General features: G+C 33.6%; 1 protein-coding gene across 1 annotated transcript in view; it reads left to right on the top strand.

The window, feature by feature from the left end:
• EYS (eyes shut homolog) overlaps window positions 1-21,442 on the top strand; it is a 1,185,464-nt gene that overhangs the window by 126,659 nt on the left and 1,037,363 nt on the right. Inside the window, 2 exon segments of the mRNA XM_010967844.3 lie at window positions 6,149-6,315; window positions 18,128-18,378. Coding sequence (XP_010966146.2) covers window positions 6,149-6,315; window positions 18,128-18,378 — 418 coding nt within the window.

The raw sequence follows: 21,442 nt of genomic DNA, 5'->3' as shown, positions 1-21,442 counted from the left end.
CATTGAAGTACAGTCATTGAAAATGAAAAAGATTAAAGACTTCGAAATTATACTCATTATTAAAATTTTAAAAATAAAGTTTCAATAATTTGGAATTCATATTTTTATAATTATAGGCCATCTGAGGAAACAATACTGAAACAGATTTTAAAGGTTAAATTAAATTGCTCTAATTTGCCTAAAGAGCCATTTATTTACTGGAAAGTTACGTAAGATCTTTTTAATATAAATAAGCATCTGTATTCATATATTTAAAGAATCAAGACTTCCATGTTCATGCTAAAACTCTAAGGACCTAGCGTTCCTTTCATCTAAAAGACCAATTAAATTACCTGCACACACAGGTACACTTTTTCTGCTTTGTTAAATTTTTGCCAAAGGGAAAACATACAAATTAAGCATAGTTAATCATTTTCCTCTTCCTTGTATTTTTGACTGTGTGAATAATCGTGCTAGAATGTATATATAATGATACAGAATTATTTATGATTAATTAATTCAGAAATTTCCTAAGCAGAAAAGGAAGAAAAAAAACAGCAAAAAAGAAGTAAAGAGCTAGCTTCAGACAGATATGCAATAATGATTGTTATGGTTAATTATTAATTAATTCAGAAATTTCCTAAGCAGAAAAGGAAGGAAAAAAACAGCAAAAAAGAAGTAAAGAGCTAGCTTCAGACAGATATGCAATAATGATTGTTATGGTTAATTATCTTCTCTCTGCAAAGAGCGGCAGAGACTTAAATGCAGAAAACTAATTTTCACACACACATTTTTATTATGAATAGTTCAAACAATAACTCAAATCCTTGACAATTTCATAGAACCATATAATTAAAAATCTAGTGCTTATTAATCCCAGAAGTATGAAAATGAAAGAGAGTTTCTTGTGCATTGAACAGAGTAGAGTAATCTCTTTATTAGACACAGGAGAGACTGACCTCATGAGAGTTGTCCTCTTTTTGCTCAAATGCACCTGTCAAGTGAACAATCTTGTTCATGTCAAAATTCCCCCAGAGTGACCACTGCAATTTCAGGTTGTCCTTTGAGAAATTATAGCAATTAAAGAGCTACTCATGGCTTATCACAAGGAGGGAGGAGTGTGTATGTCAAGGCCTGAGACCTGAGAGGACCCCAGAAACATATCAGGCACCTGTGCAGTGTCCTGTCTCCAGAACCTGCCAGAGCAGCAGGTCCCAGCTGAGGACGAACAAAAGTGATCACAAGATTTTTGAAAAGGTAACTCCAGGGAAATTTTGTTCAAGGCATGCAGACTGGTGTGACCATCTGAAATCATCACTCCTTTAGGTCACCTGGGTGATAAAGTTACAGGGCCTTTGCTTGTCCTTCCCCAGTAAGCCTCCTCTCACAGATCCCTCAGAAGTGATGTTGACAGAGAGAGATTTCCTCTTTCTAGATCCAGTTGGAGCACATAATCAAAACATTTTAGAAATGCGCTTGCATATACCTCTGTTATTGTCACGGTTGGGGAGGACAAAACTCAGTGGTTTGAAGTCTAGGTCCTGAACTTTGGCAGTGAGGGTATTTTAATTGGATTTTTGCAGAATTTTGTGTTTGTTCCAAGAGACCTCCAAGAGACCTCTAGACAATTCTGTTTATGAAGAAAAACTTATTCTTTTAGATTTACTGTAATAAGGGAGATCAACATCCTGGTATAGTTTTACTAGCGTCTCAGAAGGGAAAAGTTATGGGTAGATATGTAAATGCTTTAGAGCCTTGGTTGTGGTTGGTGGGAGAATAACAGGGAAGGATTGGTCAGAGTTTATAAAATAAAGTTTTGTGCTTTGGCGACAATGGTGGTTACTGTGTGGGGAGAATCTGTTTTAGGACCCAAGGAATGTCTTTCTCAAGACCCTGGGAACCATCTCTTTGAAATGTAAGCATCAGGGAGGTAGCACACCTACCTCCTAGTCCCACTGAGAGAATACAAGCGTAACTTCAGTGGGCACAATCAGCAAACACAGAAGGCCTATTCACAGAGCTCAATGCTTGCAAACTCAGGAATAACTCAGTGTGCACCGAGCATCTCATTGGTCAGCCTCTCTAATTTCCTCCAGTAGTTTTCCACTTGCTTATGCTAGCACTTAAAAACACACCTGTGTTTTGTTTCAGCAGACTTCAGTTCCATCTCTCTCCTCTATTACAATAGTCTTGAATAAAAACTTTCTTGCCTGTTTAACTTTGCTGCAAGTTTTACTTCGATTAATACTTTTCTAAGAATCCAGGTTTCTCGCTATCATGATAAAGAACAGTCACTCACTCCTATCCCTGAAGTCTCTTCACATATCTATTTAATTAACAAAAGCCAACAATAATAAAAATATATGCCACATATGAGGCCTTAGAGAGTTTCTCCTTATAAGATCTCTTTACTATCTTTGCTAATATAATGGAGACGTGACTAATTTATAGAAAAATACAATATAGTCCATGAAATGACAGTCAGCATTATTAAGTAAAGTTGAAAATTTTATCAAAAGTATCTGGTAAATATTATACATGTAGCTTGTTAATTTTGTTAAAAGAAGTTAATTTTGTTTAGTAATATTATGTTTATATATGCAACAGTAATAATTAATTTCCAGAAAGAGGATTTCCAGAAATTTTGCTTTTCCTCTATTCTCCTGGGAAGGAAAAGATTGTCCACTGTCCAGATTTATGATTTTATTACATTTCTTTATCAAATAAACATTTTTAATATCATGAATAAAATAAAATATGAATTTTTGTGTATTTTTAAATATTTGGCTTTTTGTACAATGACACAGGTTAATAATCAACTAGTAATACAATGTTAATTGTAAATATATTGTAATATAATTTAATTGTAATTATATCATAATACATTTATAATCGTTAACATAACATTTATTATAAATAGCATTGCATATAACCATTGAATTTTCCGCAGTAATTCCTATTTGTAGCTATAGCGTTTACTCTAATCATGGGTATATATGAGTAGAGCTCAACCTCTTTTTTCAATCAAAGAGCTCATTGAAAATCTGATGAAAGCTAGAAACAGCTTCCTCAAAATAAGTTATCCATACACAAGCACACTGTTTTTCATAAAATTTCAGAGGCTTAATGGGGTCTTTTTAAGCAGATTCCTTGATTCTCTATAGATTCGAAACTGAGAAGTCTTTTCCCCTGGAAGTGCAGGGTTGATTCAACTTTGTATGTATCCACTGATACAACTTACTATCTTATAAGTTCTTCTGAGAGAACGCTTCTTATCTCCAAATTTGAAATATAGAAAACTGAAAATCTGGACCAATGGACTACCTGAAAAGATGAGAAACCCTGTTGAAATGCCAAGTATTTCTCAGTGCCAGCAACTGCTTGGAATGGTTTTTAAATATAGAAAGTAATTGCAGTAAAGAGTTAAACACCTTCAACGTATAATGAAAGAGTTTTAACTAAGCTTTAAATGCAATCTAGGTGTTCGTATCATAGTCTTTAGACAAAGGATAGTGTACTTTTTGGTATATGTCGTTAAGAAAAATCCATTAGACACATTTTCATTTGGTTCTTTCAGATTTTCTTGAATACCAGTAACAATTATTTTGAAAATAAAGCAAAAAGGAAGGGCTATAATTATAGGAAATAATAATTTGCCATAGTCTGAATTCTGCACTTTTATTCTTTGTTGTTTAAACATTGTATTTTTAAGATTTTATTATGTGTTAGTGACCTAGATTTCTAATGACTAAAAATACAACGGTTCTTTAATTATGACATTTTCCTCTCCATCATAAAGCAATTTGTGCATTCCTTTGTATTTTTCAGTAGAAATAGAAAATTAAGATACATGAATACTCATAGATTCTAGGCTTTGTGTGTGGTTACCTGGTAATACCTAAGTTTTTTTTCCTTGTTTTGTTTTGAATCATCCCATGATTCAAACATCCCCGAATCATGTTTGAAAATATACAAACAAACTGAAGCTCTATATTTACACGGTATCTGGGAAACATTGCTCCGTGTCAGTTTGCACGGGCCAATCAGATCTGTCTGTGTACTCCTGACCAGACTAGGAAACAAGCAAAACAACCAGACAGGAGAGATGGGGCAGTTGCTACAAGTGGGGCAGAGAGAGGAGGAGCTGCTGCCAGAGACACAGGGTCAGGGTCTGAGTGACGGGAGCGGGTGACCACGCAAAGTGGCTCTCTCCTGAGCCACTGATTTGCAAATCCACATAATTTGCTCCCCCTAGGAGACTGTACATATGGTTAAACAAGACTGTGCATGCTCAAGTACAATAGTATTAGTATTTCCCAATACAAAAAAAAACTTACAACAGGAAATCAAGAAAAAATATTCCCTGTGTATATACAGAACACAAGCAAAATTAAATTTTAGAATAAGACTAATTAAATTATATTGCTTTTACAATTAAAACCAATTAACTAAAGGGACTTCCAAGGTAAATAAAATAATGGAAGGGATAATGGAAAATTTTAAAGCAAATCAAAATTTTCCGATTCAACCTCTGCACAAGAGCAAGGACCCTCAAAGAAAGAAAACAAACAAACATTAATCACTGGTGTTTATGCACATGTTACTTATGAGTAATTGAAGTTTCAGTGTTTTGTATTTTCTAGTTGTTTTGAAAGTGGAGAATTTACATATTGGATTTTTTTATAGTATTTTAGAAGAATTGGAAAACTGAATAAAGTTTACAGATTATAAAATATAATATTAAAATCAAAGTTAATTTCTTAACTGAAGTATTGAAAGAGTATATCCTTGTTTTCATGAAAATACACATTTGAAGGCACTGAGGATAAAATTCAATATGATACAAATTTCAGAAAACAAAATTAATAATATGAATATATATGTACAGATACATATAATCATATATTACATATATGCATATATATACACACATAGAGAGAGAATAATAAAATAGTGTCATAAAATGCTAATGTCTGGTGTTCTTCTTGTACATGCTTACTTAATTATAACAATTGTCCTTTAATTTAAGAAACTTTATAGTGGATACACTCTGTACGTAGGAAATGATTAAACACTCAGTGAGAGATAAAGATTTTTCTGAAGTACAAATGCATAGAATTACAGACACAGATAGAGAAAGCATATAAATTCAATTATAATGTTTCAGCCATCAGCTGAGAACAAATAGCATTTGAAAAAAACTCATCTGTCCATGTCAAAAACCTGTCCTCTCCCAGTGGATATAAAATTCTTAATTGTCTTGAGCTCCAAATAGGAAAAATAGAAAAACATATTCTCAGCTGACTCTTACCCAGCAGAGATTAGATCTCTATAAATCATTAATTTATCATTAAATAATCAGACTGTGAAACCAAATTTCTAATGCTGTTGTCACTGATCGGAAATAACTTACTGGCTATAAATAAACCAAAACCATAAAGGGAAAATGGAAGTATTCAGAGGAATGTGAAAAAAAAGAAGTTACCAAAGTTCCACTACAGTTTTGAATGATCTTCTGAGAGCTAGGATATGATCTGGCTGGGTTTAAGTTTTTCACAGGAAGTGCACTGCTCTGATGACAAAGTTTGCTTAATTCTTTTGGGTAAATCCACTGGATATATCTGTGGAGGATCTCCAAAAATTGTTAATGTGATATTTTTAAAAAGTATAATTATGACTTCCATGCAAATATAAAATAAAATGGTTGTTAAAATTTTTACTTAATTAATTTATAACAGGGGATATAGTAAAATATTAGAGTCAGCTCTAAGGCAAATCTGAACAACTCACTCAAGGGGAAAAAGGCGTTTAGTGATAAAGGAGACAGGTTTTCCATGGATTTGGTTCTCAATATAATATTACTTCCACCAAAACAGTTAAGATTTTAGCAACGTCTATATAAGTTTGAGTAAAAATGATTTTAACAATTTTATAGTGAATTTTGATCTATTTAGCTTTTGACAGTTTATGTATTTCTGTCACAATTTGAGAAAAATGAATTTGACCATTGAGAGTAATTTTGATATAAATCGAAACTGAATTTATTTTATCCTTGCTAGAAGGACACCTGAACTTAATATATAAGGGAAAACAAGAATTTCTAACTTTGAAATGATTGTAGCATTGCAGTATATAATGGACACATAAAACTTTTATCTTTTTTTCACAGATGTGTGTAAATGAATGTAGTTGTATGACGAAAGAAGATGATAAGAGATATTGGCATCTCTGTATTCCAGCATCACTTTGCAAAATGTTTGCGGAAAATACAACTGGCTATGAAGAAACTGGGTGTCAACATGAAGCTATTTATGAAGATGAATTCAATAAATCCAGGTATTTATGCATCACTTGAGCAAAGAATATCACCTATTTATCAAAATTTTATAATTGTATTGATAAGTCATAATTGAACTATTTTATTATATTTAATAATAATGAGAAAAATGGTTGGGTTTCGTGCATTAAACATATACATATATGGTTAATATATATTATATAATGTGCACTATGTATTAAAAATACCAATAGCACAAACAAGAGGATGAGTGAGAATCTACTTATATAGAAATAATTTCTTGTGTCACATTAAGATTAAGTTAGTATCTGCAGGAGATTAAATCTGTGATAGATTCTGATCTATGTTAAGATATATATGGTAATCCCAAGAGTAATTATTATGAAATTAGCTAAAATAATATAGTAAAAAAGCTTCATATGTATTAAAAATTGTCCTTAATATTTTCTTAATACAAAAGAGATATCAGAAGAAAAGAGGTATAAAAAACATGAGGCATGGCAGACATAAATCCAAATACATCCATAATAACATTATAATCAAATGGTTTAAAAACCCAATAAAACAGCAGAGATTTTTCAGGCTAGATAATTTCTAGATATATACAAGTGTATACTGTCTACAGGAGACACATTCAGCATTGAAATCGTACAAGCAGATTGAAAGTATAAGGTTGAGAAAGATACATTGTTCAAATCACAACCATAGAGAACTACACTATCTATATTACTATCAGACACGACAGACCTTGAAAGAGAAAACAAACATTTTGCAATGATGAAAGAGGCAATCTAGATGTAGTAATTATAAACGTTATCACCTAACAACAGAGACCAATATACGTGAAATAAAAACTGGCAGAAATGAAGGGAGAAATAACCAATTCAACCAAGATAGTTGGAGACTCCATATCCCACTTTCATTAGTGGGTCTAACACTTGGCAGAAGGTCAACAAATCTACTGGAGATCTGAACAGCACTGGAAATCAACTAGAACCAGCAGATGAACACTCCACTCAACAACAGTAGGAGAACCTTGTTCTCAAATGCACATGGAGCATCTTGAAGATAGATCACATATTAATACAATTTTTCTTTGCTATCCCGAAAATCTTGGAATTTTTGCATGTAATGTTAAATATAACCCCAAACACTACTTTTCACCTATAAGCAGGAGTTCTATTCCAAAGTTTAAAATCTAAAAGTCCATGATAAAATCAGCTATAGTTTCAAAACCAATGTCTGTAGAGTCAAGAAACTTGTATAAATATATCTTTATGTGAGAGAATATAACATAATTTACTCAGGTTTTTAAAAATTATTTCTGAACCAAGAAGTCTAATGATTATTAATTTCTAAGACTGTTGTAATTTCTGCCATAATATCAGTGACTTTTTTTTTTATTAAGATCTTGAATTTCTTGTTTTGTGTGTGTTTTATTTATAATTTTGGATTTAACATGCAAACTTTATTACCTTCTAGGGAAAAAAATTTTGTTTTATATTTTACTTATGGAAAACAGAAAGGAAACTGGACTACGTATAAAAGTGCCTTATTATATGTGTGTGTGTATGTGTGTACATATGTATTTTTGGTTTTGGTTAGTCTGGATACCACTAAATTGCATTTTCTCTAGTGGCTGGATTCCCGTGACTATTGCATTTACATGAACTAATGTATTGTTTTCCCCTTTATTGTCCACTGGAGAATAAGATCACTTTGCTTCCTTAAGCTTTATAATAAAATGATATAGAGGTCATTACTTAATTCATTTAAGTAATTCCAAATTAGATATCATTATACTGTCCATATGCATGCCAAAAATTAATTACAATAAACTTAATTAAAAGGAAGCATTTTTTGTATAATTCAGGTTCAACTATAGCATAGGATGAAACTTAGCTAATATATACATAATTTTCTCTCATGTATCTTTTTTTCTTTTGGAAGCAAATCAATATGTATGTTATGCATATAGAGTCAAAATTTGACTACATTATGCTTCAGGCTCTGTGACTTTTCCTACTTTTTCATATGTCAAACAATAAAAATGTTTTTATGCATGTTAGATGATTTTGTGCTACCTGGGCCATATTTTCATTTTATTTCATAATATCTAAATAACTTTTTATGTGTCTAACCTTTTTTGCATTACTTTTCAAATTATCTTCTGACTTGGGATTTTATGAAGCTATTTATTCAAAACCTTTAAGATGACCTTTCTCTTGAGCATAACCCAATTTTAAAATACATTTGATGATTATATCATCAAACAATATTAATGGAGCATCTGCTGTATATAAAACATATGGATCATAATCTTAGAACTATGAGTAGTAAGTAGAGTAATATATTTAATGTCTTCTATTTCTAGAATATTTGCCATTAAAGTCTAATGGTGAACAAAAACTATTAATCACCATATTTAAAAATGAGATCATATTTTCAACTTATACACTTTCACCTAATGCTTTTGCTTTGTCCTTCCAAGCATATCATTCACTCTTTTCAAATTTAAGAATAAATCAAATTAATTTATTTAATAATAGAGTCAGTAATACATTTGTGAAGTTTTCCATTAGTTAAATGTATTTTCTCAAAATAAAAGCTCTACAAAATTATAAAAATATTTTAAAATTATAAATGCTATATGTGGACCATTATAACTTTCTTGATAATTTTTTATAAAATTGATATACTTGTCACTGAATAGCTTTCAACTTAATAGCAATTTGTTTTAGCACTGTGTAGCCACACACACACATGTGAGCATTGACATGCATATTATTAATTAGGATGATGAAATGCTTTACATACTGGTATATGACTAGGTGAAAACTGACGAATGCTTCAGTAAACTGGAGAGATTTCTTTCAGGTCAGTGGTTTTTAGAGAAATAATTTTGTATTCTGGGGACATTTTGGAGATTTCTAGGGTCATTCTAATATTCAGTATTATTGGCTTCAACAGCTGGCATTTAGCAGGTGACTGGTGAATGATGAATGCTATAAATCTTTCAATGCACAGAACAGTCTCATGAACAAAACAAAAAGTGTTCCATGGTTTGTACAATTTCCGAGAGTTTCATCATACATTATGTGTGTATATAAAACCTTTTATAAATATCTGAGTCAAAATCTTAACTTCATTTTACATACTGACAGAAAATATTTTTACAAAACTTCAATAATCATTGGCTTTTCCAGAAATGAAATTTTTATGTTAATGAGAAAAATATTATGTTTTATTCAGGAATTTATTAGAGATTTTTAACCACATTGGAACTTTACATCATCCTGCTTTGAATTTCTAGTATGAAATTTCCCTTGCCAGTCTTCAGTTACAGCTGCCACGACCACAGTTATTTTGACCTTGGGTGCAAATGGCTAAGGACATCCATGTGTCTTCTGGTTCAGTCATTCCTACTAAGGATATATGTTCCATACATAACTACATTCAATTACAAATTAGTGTCCTTTATATCTTCTTATATTAGAGTTAGGACATCATCTTGATTTTTTAAAAAATATTAGATGTGTAGGTAGGTTATATCTATAAACTCTATTATATGAAGTAAAGAGGGTGCCACATAAAAACAAAAAATATATTATGAGACAGACAGAAATATATTAAAAAACAAAGTATTGATCTGATTTGGTATCTATTTTGAGAGATATTAAATAATTAAATACTGAAGGAGATGAGGGCTGTATTTAAAGGCCAGAAATAAGAAACCTGATTTTCTTAAGCATGGGCCTATCAGCAAATTGAAGGGGATGTTTGCCTGTTGTCAATGGTAGCAAAAGCTCTATGTTGAAATAAGGAAGAACTTTGGAAAAGTCATCAGTCTGTGCACTTTACATATAGATACATAAGTTTATGTAAAATCACCCTCATATATATGATATTACATAATTAAAATCTATTAAAGTTGTTTTGCTGATATTTAGTTATTTTCCTTTGCTTTTATATTTTATCAATATAATTTTTGTAAAAATCAGTACAAATTAAACTATATCAAAAATTGTGATGTCATAAAACATCTAAGAAAAAAATTTGTATAAAATTTTTTAAAGTATTACATTCATACCTTAGAGATATTGTGAATTTGGTTCGAGACCACTGCAGTAAAGCAAATAACGCAGTAAAGCAAATAACACAGTAAAGGGAGCCACAGGAATTTTTGATTTCCCAGTGCATATAAAAATTATGTTTACACTGTAATGTAGTCTATTAAGTATGCAATGGCATTGTGTTCAAAAAACAATGTACACATCTTAATTTTTTAAATATTTTGTTAAAACCTGCTCACCACCATCTGAACCTTCAGTGAGTCAATCGTTTTGCTGGTGGAGGGTCTTCCCCCATACCAATGGCTGCTGGCTGATCAGGGTGGCGATGGCTGAAGGTTGGAGTGGCTGTGACAGTTTCTAAAATGAGGCAACAATGAAGTGTGCATCATCAATTAACTCTTCCTTACAGGAATGATTTCTCTGTAGCATTCAATGAAGTTTGATAGCATTTTACCCACAGCAGAAGTTCTTTCAAAACTGGAGTCTGTCTTCTTAAACCCTGACACTGCTTTATCAACTAAGTATATGTAATATTCTAAATTCTTTGTTGTTATTTCAATAATCTTCACAACGTCTTCACCAGGAGTAGATTCCATCTCAAGAAACCACTTTCTCTGCTCATCCATAAAAGCGACTCCTCTTCTGTCCATGTTTTGCCATGAGATTACAGCAATTCAGTCACATCTTCAGGCTCCACTCCTAATTCTAGTTCTCTGGCTGTTTCCACCACATCTGTAGTTATTTCCTCCATCAAGTCTTGAACCCCTCCAAGTCATCCACCAGGGTTGGAATCAACTTCTTCCAAACTCCTGTTAATGTTGCTATTTTGACTTCTTCCCATGAATCATGAATGTTCTCAATGACATCTAGAAAGGTGAATCATTTTCAGAAAGTTTTCAATTTATTCCGCCCAGATCCATCAGAGAAATGACTCTCTATGGAGTCTGTAGGCTTATGAAATATATTTCTTAAATAATTAGAACTGAAAGTCAAAATGCCTTCTTGATCCCTGGATGTTGTGTTAGCAGGCATGAAAATGACTTGAATCTCATTGTCCATCTCCATTAGAGCCTTTGGATGAACAGGTGCATTGTCAATGAGCTGTAATATTTTGAAAAAAAATCTTTTTTTTTTCCTTTTTTCTGAGCAGTAGTTCTCCACAGTGGGCTTAAAATATTCCATAAATTATGCTTTAAACAGGTGTACTTTTATGTAGGCTTTATTGTTCCACTAGTAACACAGGTAGAGTAAATTTATCATAATTCTTAAGGGCCCTAGGATTTTCAGAATGTTAAATGAGCAGTAGCTTCAACTTCAAGTGACCAGCTGCATTAGCCCCTAGCAAGAGTCAGCCTGCCCTTTAAAGCTTTGAACTCAGGCATCGACTTCTCCTCTCTAGGTATGAAAGTCCTAGATGACATACTCTGGCAATAGAAGGCTGTTCCATCTACATTGAAAATCTGTTGTTTAGTGTAGGCACCTTCATTAATGATCTTGGTTAGACCTTCTGGAGAACTTGCTGTAGCTTCTACATCAGCACATGCTGCTTCATTTTGCACTTTTATGTTATGGAGACGGCTTCTTTCCTTAAACCTTGTGAATCAACCTCAGCAAGCTTCAAAGTTTTCCTTTGCAGCTTCCTCACCTGTCTCAGCCTTCACAGAACTGAAGAGAGTTAGGGCTTGGCTCTGGATGAGGTTTTGGTGTCAAAGAATGTTGTGACTGGTTTAATCATCTCTCCAGACCACTCAAACTTTCTCCATCTCAGGAACAGGGCTTTTGCATCACTCCTGTGTTCACTGGAGTAATACTTTTCATATTCCTCCAAGACTTCCCTTGCATTCACGACTCAGCTGTACAGAACAAGAGGCTTCAATTTTGGTCTATTTTGGTTTTCCACAAGCCTTCCTCATTAAGCTTAATCATTTCTAGCTTTTGATTTAAAATGAGAGTCATGTGACTCTTCACTTGAACAACAGAGGCCAGTATAAGGTTATTGATTGGCCTAATTTCAGTATTGTTGTGTCTCAGGGAATAGGGAGGCCTGAAGAGAGGGAGAGAGATGGGGAAACAGCAGGTCAGTAGAGCAGTCAGAGCACACACAACGTTCGTCTGTTAAGTTCTCCTTCTTATATGAGTGTGGTCCATGATACCTCAAAACAATTAAATAGTAACACCAAAGATGACTTAACATTGATCACCATAGCAAATAAGAAAAAGTTTGGAATATTATAATAATTGCATATGATACAACCGAGCAAATGCTGTTAGAAAATGTGCTAATGGACTTGCTTGATGCAGGATTGCTGCAAACTTTCAATTTGTAAAAAATGAAGTATCAGTGAAGTGCAATGAAGTGAAGTGAGATAAAATGAAACATGCCTGCAATTATTTTTGATAATCATCACAGATGTTAATCAAAATAAAATTTGCTTGTTAAACTGCAATTGTTACAGATCTTTTTCTAATTAATTAATGCCATAGGAATTTCTTAGGAATTTAACACATACCTTCAGTGTATTCAGTAGGGCGTATTACTCATCAAAATTGATTTTTAAATATAATAGACACAATTCAAATATAGTTGACTAAATCTTGAAATACTTGAGGAACATAGAAATTGTGAGTCCCTCTTTAAGTAAACAAGGTAAAGCAAATAAACAAAACCCAGAATATTATTCAGCACAAGAATCTTGTCAAAGATGGAGAGGAAATCTCTGAAAATGAATTAAAGATGAGTGTAAAATATATTTAAACATGGACATAAAATTAAAGAATCCTAAAATCATGCTTACATATGCTATACAAAAAATTAAAAAATAACAAAAAACAAAAAACAAACCAAACTTAGAAATAAAGGACCTTAGGATAAACTGTATGTGTAGCAATTTTCTTATTTTTAAAAGGAATATACCAAGAGATTTAAGTGCTTAATTTGAAATTTTAATCAAAATCAACAAAATCATAAAACAAGATATAATGAGCCAAAGTTAAAAGGAAAGATACAAAAACATTCTAATTTTCTAATCTTTATAGCAAGATTTTAGTAGATGATCTCTGAAGTTGTTCAGTGAAGAAATAGACCAGGTTATATAATTTTAAAAAGATCAAAATATGCCAAATATTACAAATTGTAAGCCATAAATCACATCACAAGCTAATTCATAAAGAAATCAAATGTAATTCATAGAGTAAAATAGGTAACAAAAGGATTCTATAAACACAGATACACACACAGATAAATCTATAATAATTGTTAAAATAGCTGGGCTATAGAACTAAAACAAACCCAGTTCTATATTGTTTAAAAGAGATTCATAACAATTTGAAAATGTAAGCAATAGAATAGAGGGAAACGAATAGAAATGCTAACTAAAATAAAATGGGAACTACAGACTACATTAGCTATATTTTATCACTGTAGCCTTCAAAACACAGGATTAAACCAGATATAAAGTAGTCTACATTTAGTTTTATGTTAACATACTAGTAACACTTGCTTCAGGTCAATGTCGTCTGCTATTAATGTAGATTCTGGAGAGTATTGAAGAATATGATCAAATACAAATATGACAGGAAAGTCATATGAAAAATAAATAGCTTTCTCCAAGCAGACTGGTGAAAATTGAAATACTGTGTAGTACTCAGTGCCCTCCAGGGTTTGGGAAAAGCAGCATTCTTAAAATCAGTACGAAAATGTAAGTTGCTAATATCTTTCCAGGGAGCACTCTGATATGATTTACTGAAGTTAAAAAAAAAAAGGAAAAAAATGGTATTCCTTCTGATTAGGCAAATCCTGAAAGGGAGTTAAGTATGGATGCTCTTTATAGGATACACCAATGTATTTGTACAAGAACTTCCATTACTTATAATTCTTATTGCAACAGATAAAAACTTGGCATAACTTCCATGTCTTCAGAAGGTAAAATATTATGGCACATTCATACAATGGAACACTTGCAACCTGTGAAAACAATATATGCTAATTTGGATCGATATCCAAGATATGTCATTAAATGAAAAGTGGAAGCTTTAAAGCATTGTATATGGCCAGGATATGATCTCTATTTTGAAAATTGAAAAAAATACAATAAATAAATAAATATATATAGGTAGGTAGGTAATAGGTTGACATGAAAATGTTAATGCTAAACAATAAGGGAATGCACAAAGCTTTGTAAATGTTCATCAAACATCTAAAATGTTGACTGTACTGTGTCAAAAGAAATTTGAAACACTCAAAAATTGGGACCAAATAGTTTTTTTTTAACTGCAGTTCATCAAATTATGAAAAGGTGATTGCACACACACACAAATCTACTCTCTTGAAGGCTTTAAAAATAAAACAAGTATCAAGTAATCAATATACAAAATGCAGGAACCAAGTGATATATGTGACCTTAAATTTGTACCTCCATTCTGGGCCACTACCCAAATACTGATACTGCCTTATACTCCAATTGCTTGGCAGACCTCTGGATGTATATGTGTGATAAATGTCTCAAATTTGTTACAGCTAAATGCAGATTTCTAGTTTCTACCTCAGATTTCTTCCCACCAAACCATCCTTTTAGTAAACAGTGCTATAGTCCCCAAGCTATTAAGACCTAAAAGGAAGGACTCATTCTAAAATGATTTCTTTTCCCACCTCCTACAATTAATCTATCAGTTAATACTGCAGATTCTTTTTTGGAAGTATATCCTGACACACTACTCCTAACCCTCTGCATGTTCTAAATCTCTTACCAAGTCATATGTTGCTGGATCATATCATTTTCTGGGTTATTGAGCTCTCCTTAAATCTGAGAATAACTTAGGAAGAATTAAATATTCTTGCACAAAATATCTCGTCCGTTAAAAAGTGTCATGTTTTAAAAATGCTTGTGGAGTAGCAAATAGTATTATGACTAAAATTGGTATTACTGAAGCACGCAACTACATAATTATTTAGGCAATATATATATAGGACAGCATGTAATTTACCATCCCAACCCAAATACTTTTCAAAGTGAATGAGCGTTATTAATAATCAATATAATATGGTTAAACCAAGTATGACATGGACAGCCTTATGTGACTGTCCTTTAAAATTTACCTAGCTTTTTTCAGTGACGTGGGAGGAGCAAGTGAGAAGGCCTTGAAGGGGAGTAACTGTGTTCTCTAACTTTATTTCAGGTAAACGTAAGCATGTCTGATATGGCTGGCAAAAGACTAACCTGCCCAGTAATTAATCGACTCAATCCTCCTCTATGACCCGGATCTAGTACTGACAACTTTATAAAAGAGAAAACTATTCATTAAGAAAAATTATTTATGGAATTATATATGCATTTGTAATGCATATCTGTAAAAATTATGTATAAAAAAGAGAATATTATTTATAAAATAAGGTGGAGAACAAGAATTAGAATGAGCACCATTGCTCTGAGTATGTCAGAGCATCGACTATACTGCCTGCCATTCACAAGCTCAGTGATCCTTGGCAAATTGCATTAAATGGCCATGTTTTTCACATGACAAGAAGGATCTGAATTAACTGAACTTTAACGTTCTTGCTGGCTCCAAACACCTGCCTTCATATAAATTTATGAGTGTAGTGACTTAGGTTCAGAAGGTTAATTTTCATTAATCATAACAAACGAAGTGATTTGACATTGCTCTTCTCAGCTCATTATCATTTTTATATGATGATTTTAAATGTCCTCTGAATAGTTGGCAAAGGATACTTGAAAACCATAACAGTTTAGACCAAAGATTATCACTCTATTTTAGAGTTCTTTCTCACCTTATGCTTTCTTTTTCTTATGCCTTCTTTGGATGTGTTTGCAATATCCAAAGAAATAAATGTGGTGTGTCATAAAATGTATACTCATTAACATGGCATCTCAAAACCCACAATACCTAAGGTGGTGCCTGCGTATAAAGAAGACCCAAGAATGTGGGTTCAATACATTTAATAAATAACTGATCTACTGAAAGTTGTGTGCATATGAAATGAGGAAACACAGGTTAAAAACCAGTATCTCTCTCAACTCCAGAAAAAAACAAAATTCCTTCTTTGTTGATAGCCAATCTGGCTGTCACCATTAAACCTACAAATACTTCAACTACATTTACATGAAACACAGACTAAATTTCACAATTATCTTGAAACAGAGAAAACCACATTAATGTGTGGACAATATTGGCTACATGGGAATTGCTATGGGAATTAATTTTGTGTGCATGCTATTAAAATAGAGTCTCATCAGAATTTGAAAATTCATTGAAATCTATACTTAAAATTGGTATAAATATACTTAAATGTACTTCTTATACTTGAAAAATTATTTTTAACAATTTAAAAACAATAACTGTGAATTGCATTCACATATTCAAGAATATGGATATTTATAATTCTGATAAAGCTTTAAAAATCATCTGAAAATTCTTGGCCTTTTCATCAATAGCTTAGATGAATAATTGCACTGAATGAAAAATTGAGTTTGAATAACCCTTTATGTTAACAATATATGCACACAGGATATATCATGACACCTCCCCTGCCTTATCATCCCATCATGTAAGAGTAGGTTAATTTCCTCTCTTAAGAATTCACAGAATGTTTGTATCCAAAGGCAGAGATTATTATGTTCCCCTTCTCGTCACCTTTTCCCCACTGCAGACTCTAAGTGTCTTTTCAGCACCTCACTTATTTATTCAATCATTATACATTGAACACATTTTCTGGGGTCCTCTCTCTATGCCAGACACTATCGTGTACCAGCATATGCTGATGGTGCTGACGCACGAGTGAACAAGACAGCCATCGTTCCTGCCTGCAGAGCACTTACACTGTTGGCAACTAAAGAACAGAGCTCCTGGGGCATTTGCAATAAAACCTATTAGTGTTGTATTAGAATTAGTGCCTTCCTTGAGATAAAGCTAGAAATTTGTTCACCTCAGTATTAATTCATTTAGGTCGGTGCCAATCACATAGAAAATGCAAACATACATTTAAGGAATGAATGTTGGAATGAATGAATGAATACTCTCAGTAGAATTTACTATTAATTTAAAATATATCACCTTTAGGCATAAGATTAGGTATTTCAAACTTGTTTTGTGCTGATCTCAGCCCACCAATAGTGATGCCGTTGTCTAGGAATGGGGCACTCACCTGGATGTCCCCCCCCTACTCTGCCCCAACCGAGGCATTTCCCCATCTGGAGCCAATTTTGCTGCAGGACTGGCCATTGTGGTTCTTATTATGATTGTAAGATGCACCTCAGCAACAACCACCAGGGAATTTTGACAAAACAAGTTTTATAAACACAGATTGTGGAGGAGGGTACCTGGCTCTCCTGGGGCCATGCAGCAAGGTCACATCTTAGGTGCAGAGACAGAGCAGCCCTGGGGTTCTGCCTTTATTGGTGTTGAGGAAGGAGGACCTAAAGTTTCTCTCTATTGCTGAATTTTACTCTATTAGTGAATTTCAGGCATAAAAGTGGGAATTAAAGTGCGGGAAGGGAAAAGCAGGGTCACACAAATGGTTAGTTTTCAAGGTCAAACAGGTTTTTCTAAAAAGGGGAAGTTCATGAGTGGGGCAGCTTGGCCTGCTACCTAGCTGTGTAGCTGGCAGTGTTTAAGTTTGTTTAAGATGAATGTCTTTGAAATGAATGCACTGGCAATCAAAAGCCTAATGTCGGGCACTTATATTACAGTCAACAATTGTAGTAACTTTCAGGCTCTCACACTACTTTGTTGCGTATTTGCTGTGCTTTTGTTTTTTTTTCAGATGCAGCTGTTCTCTCAGCCACGTTGACGGATTCCGTGTTCTCACCATTGAAGGGTGCGTAGGAAACGAGAGTACATCAGTGCTCAGCCTCTGCCAAGTCCGTTGGCACAACTGCAGCTGTCTGCAAAGACATGAAAGACACATCTGTGAAACAGAAACTGAGGATTGTCCATCTGTGCTCTGCAAAACTGCAGCAACAGGTACACCTTTCAGTGGCTATTTCTTTTGCAAATGTGTTCCAGGATTTCCAGGCAAGTGCTTCCTGAGAGATCAAATTCCCTAGTGGATCGTGGTGTTCACACACTTATTTAATTCATCTCCAGTGTGTCTAATGATGGTACTGTAGTCTGCTTTCTCATTTGGCAGAGCAAAACTATCTTCACTTGGAATGATAGGATTGCTTCCTTGGGCAATTACACTGCTGACTACACAGCTTTGGTTTATGCAAATGCGGTTGATAAGTCAGGGCTGCACCACGGAGAATATGATGCACGTGTCAAAGGTCTGAAGAGAAAAACAGGCCACCATAACCTCCGAATAATTTTGCTTAAACAGCTTCAGTATCCCCTTCAACCTCCACTTTGGCCGCCTACGCACACTGAATGCCAATTTTTTCTCCCTTTAAAAGCAAAATGTGGTCTCAGTATTTTCTAGGTCAGTTTAATGCCCCCACATTAATAAGATTTAAAAAAAAAACCATAAAATCACAATAATACTATATCCTCTGTAAAATCATAGAGGACAAGATTCACAGGGGCTGTGTAGTAATAAGGCAGCTTTTGATATAAAAATAACAGAAATTAAGCATTCAAATTTATGTTAATTGGGTTTTTATGCTTATTCTTATATTGAAGTGATTGTTCATAATAATATCAAAACATTATAATTGCCTTATAAAAAGCAGTACAGAGGCCACACAAGAAGAAAATGATATTGTCACTTTTAAATCCCACCCAGCTTTAAATAAAATGATGAAAAAAAAAACATTTTAGGCAGTTTGATATCCCATTTTATTAAGCAGACCCAGCTCTAGAAGTTATTTGGATTTCCATCTTAAAATGAAAAATATTTTTTTCCGATTTGATATTTAAAGTAATCTGCTGAAGGTTTTGGAGGCAATTTAAAAAGATAAGTTCCAAAAATGGAAATGGCAGTATCATTGGAATAAATGTATGACCATCCAGATTAGCTTTGTAAAGATGAAAATATATTTGTGTGTACAGATTTTGGTAAGCTTGCCAACAAGTTGGTCCCATTACTTCGCATTTTATATTTCAAATGTGTTCTTAGCAAAAACAAAATGCCATAAAATGTGCTAGTATTGCTGAATATATCTGCCTTAGGAAAAAACACGTAACATATTCACCTGTTTTTATTACATACGCTATCTTCCAAAATTTAACATTAAGCAGCAATTATACATAAAGTAGAGTAAAGAATGAAATTAACTCTTCTTAATATCATTATTAACAGAAAATGTCATTTGGTATTTGCATATGTGCACACATAATCAATGAGCAATTTATTATTTTATACATTAAGACTGAATATTACAGTTACCCATCATATGATCACTAAATATGTATTTTATATATATATATACACTCTTCATATAGTTAAACTGCACATATACCTGGTACTTACCGTTGATCTACAGTTGAAAATTGGTATGACTCACTTCCCAGCTGGGAATTAAAAATATAAGTATTTCTCTTTGACTGTTCAAATCAAACTCAATTTAAGATTTACAACTGAATTAATGGGAAAGCCTGTGTCTTCTATGAGGTTTTTCTATTTCCACTGAATTGTAAATAATTCTGTGGGCTCCCTCGTTCAAAATAGTCAGTCCTATATCTAAAGTCTTTACACAGCAAAATGACAAGGAACAAAATGAACTGAACATTAACAAGATGCAGTTACTCCCACTGAAAGCAGAGTATTTGAGGGCAGGTTAGAAGAGGATGCCCCTCCTCCCCGCTCCCTGCTCTCCCTCCATCTGGGTTCCTCCTCTCCGTCCAGGCTCTCCTTCTCCACCTGTCTCTCTTCCGGTCCCCTGGTTCACCCCCTTTCCATCTCTCCCCTTCCATCTGATTTCGACTCCTCTCTTCCCGCCTCAATCTGGTGTCTCCTCCTCCACCTACCAATTCATGTGTTTCCACCAGAAAATTTAAGCTGTTATCACAGCTTTCATATCAGCTGTAATCACCTCTTTTTGATACCCATCATCTTGGGGAGGAAATTTTAGCCTTATGATTGGATTTCCATGTTAGATGTGGTCTCTCTGTCTCCAGCCCGGAGGATCACAAACTTTTGTGCTCACAGGAACCACTGGGAGGGCTTGTTAAGACATGGTGTTGACCCGCCTCTCATCCACAGCCTAACAGGTCTGGGTGATACTGCTGCTTCTGGTTCCTGAATCACATTTTGAGAGCCATTCTTCTATCCTGTTAAATTATTAAGAGCGCTCATGACTAAGATGTAAAATTCAGTTTCAAGTAAGACCTGACATTCAGGACTGCGTGAAGAAGTTTATATCAGAGGTCCACTCCAGTGATCACACTGCCCCAGACGGTCCCGAATGGACTACCTTCCACTGGAGGGTAAACACTGACATCCCTGGCCAGAATCTACCCTCAGATGCTTCCTTTCATTTTCCTGTCTGTTTCGAATAGAGGCTGAATTAACCTAGCCTGGGTGCTGTTTGATATGCATTTCTTTGCAGTGCTTTCTAAATGGACTGTTATTTCAGGTTTGCTTTCCAATTGTGTCCATGAGTCCCTATGGCATTTCAAGATAAGATTTGTAAGTTACCTGTCCATTTTGTTTATTCTTTCGTTGTTAACTTCCAGATTCACTGCATCATTAATACAGATTAGGGTAATCAATAGTTGCATTTTGGTGGTTTTTGCTTTCATTTTGAAAGCATACAGAGTAGTGAAATTTTTGTTTACAATTTTGCCAACTGTAGAGAATTCCTGGGGATCTGAAGGAAAAGGGGCTAAGAAAAATCCCTTCAATTAAACAGAAATAGTGTTGCAGTTTATGAGTAGTGAGTATATTGAGAGCAAGAAGAAGGAATGCTGGATGCAGTGAGTCATCTATTATTGGCTCAGCATATCATCATTTTTTTAAGAATAACACTTGGACATTTGGTTATAATACATATGGTCTGTGAATATTCTTTAAAACTTCTGTTTCTATATCTTACTTATTAGGTTGAGGATAAGAATAATTCTGGAGATATTTCAGAAAAAGAATTTTAGGTGCCATCTTGTTGCAGTAGATGTAGCCAGCGTCCAGATCCTTGCTCCCTCC

Source organism: Camelus bactrianus, chromosome 8 (assembly GCF_048773025.1).
Source record: "Camelus bactrianus isolate YW-2024 breed Bactrian camel chromosome 8, ASM4877302v1, whole genome shotgun sequence".
NCBI classification, from domain to species: Eukaryota; Metazoa; Chordata; class Mammalia; order Artiodactyla; family Camelidae; genus Camelus; species Camelus bactrianus.
The sequence above is the reverse complement of the archived record's forward strand: the minus strand, read 5'-3'. Positions and strand labels throughout refer to the sequence as shown.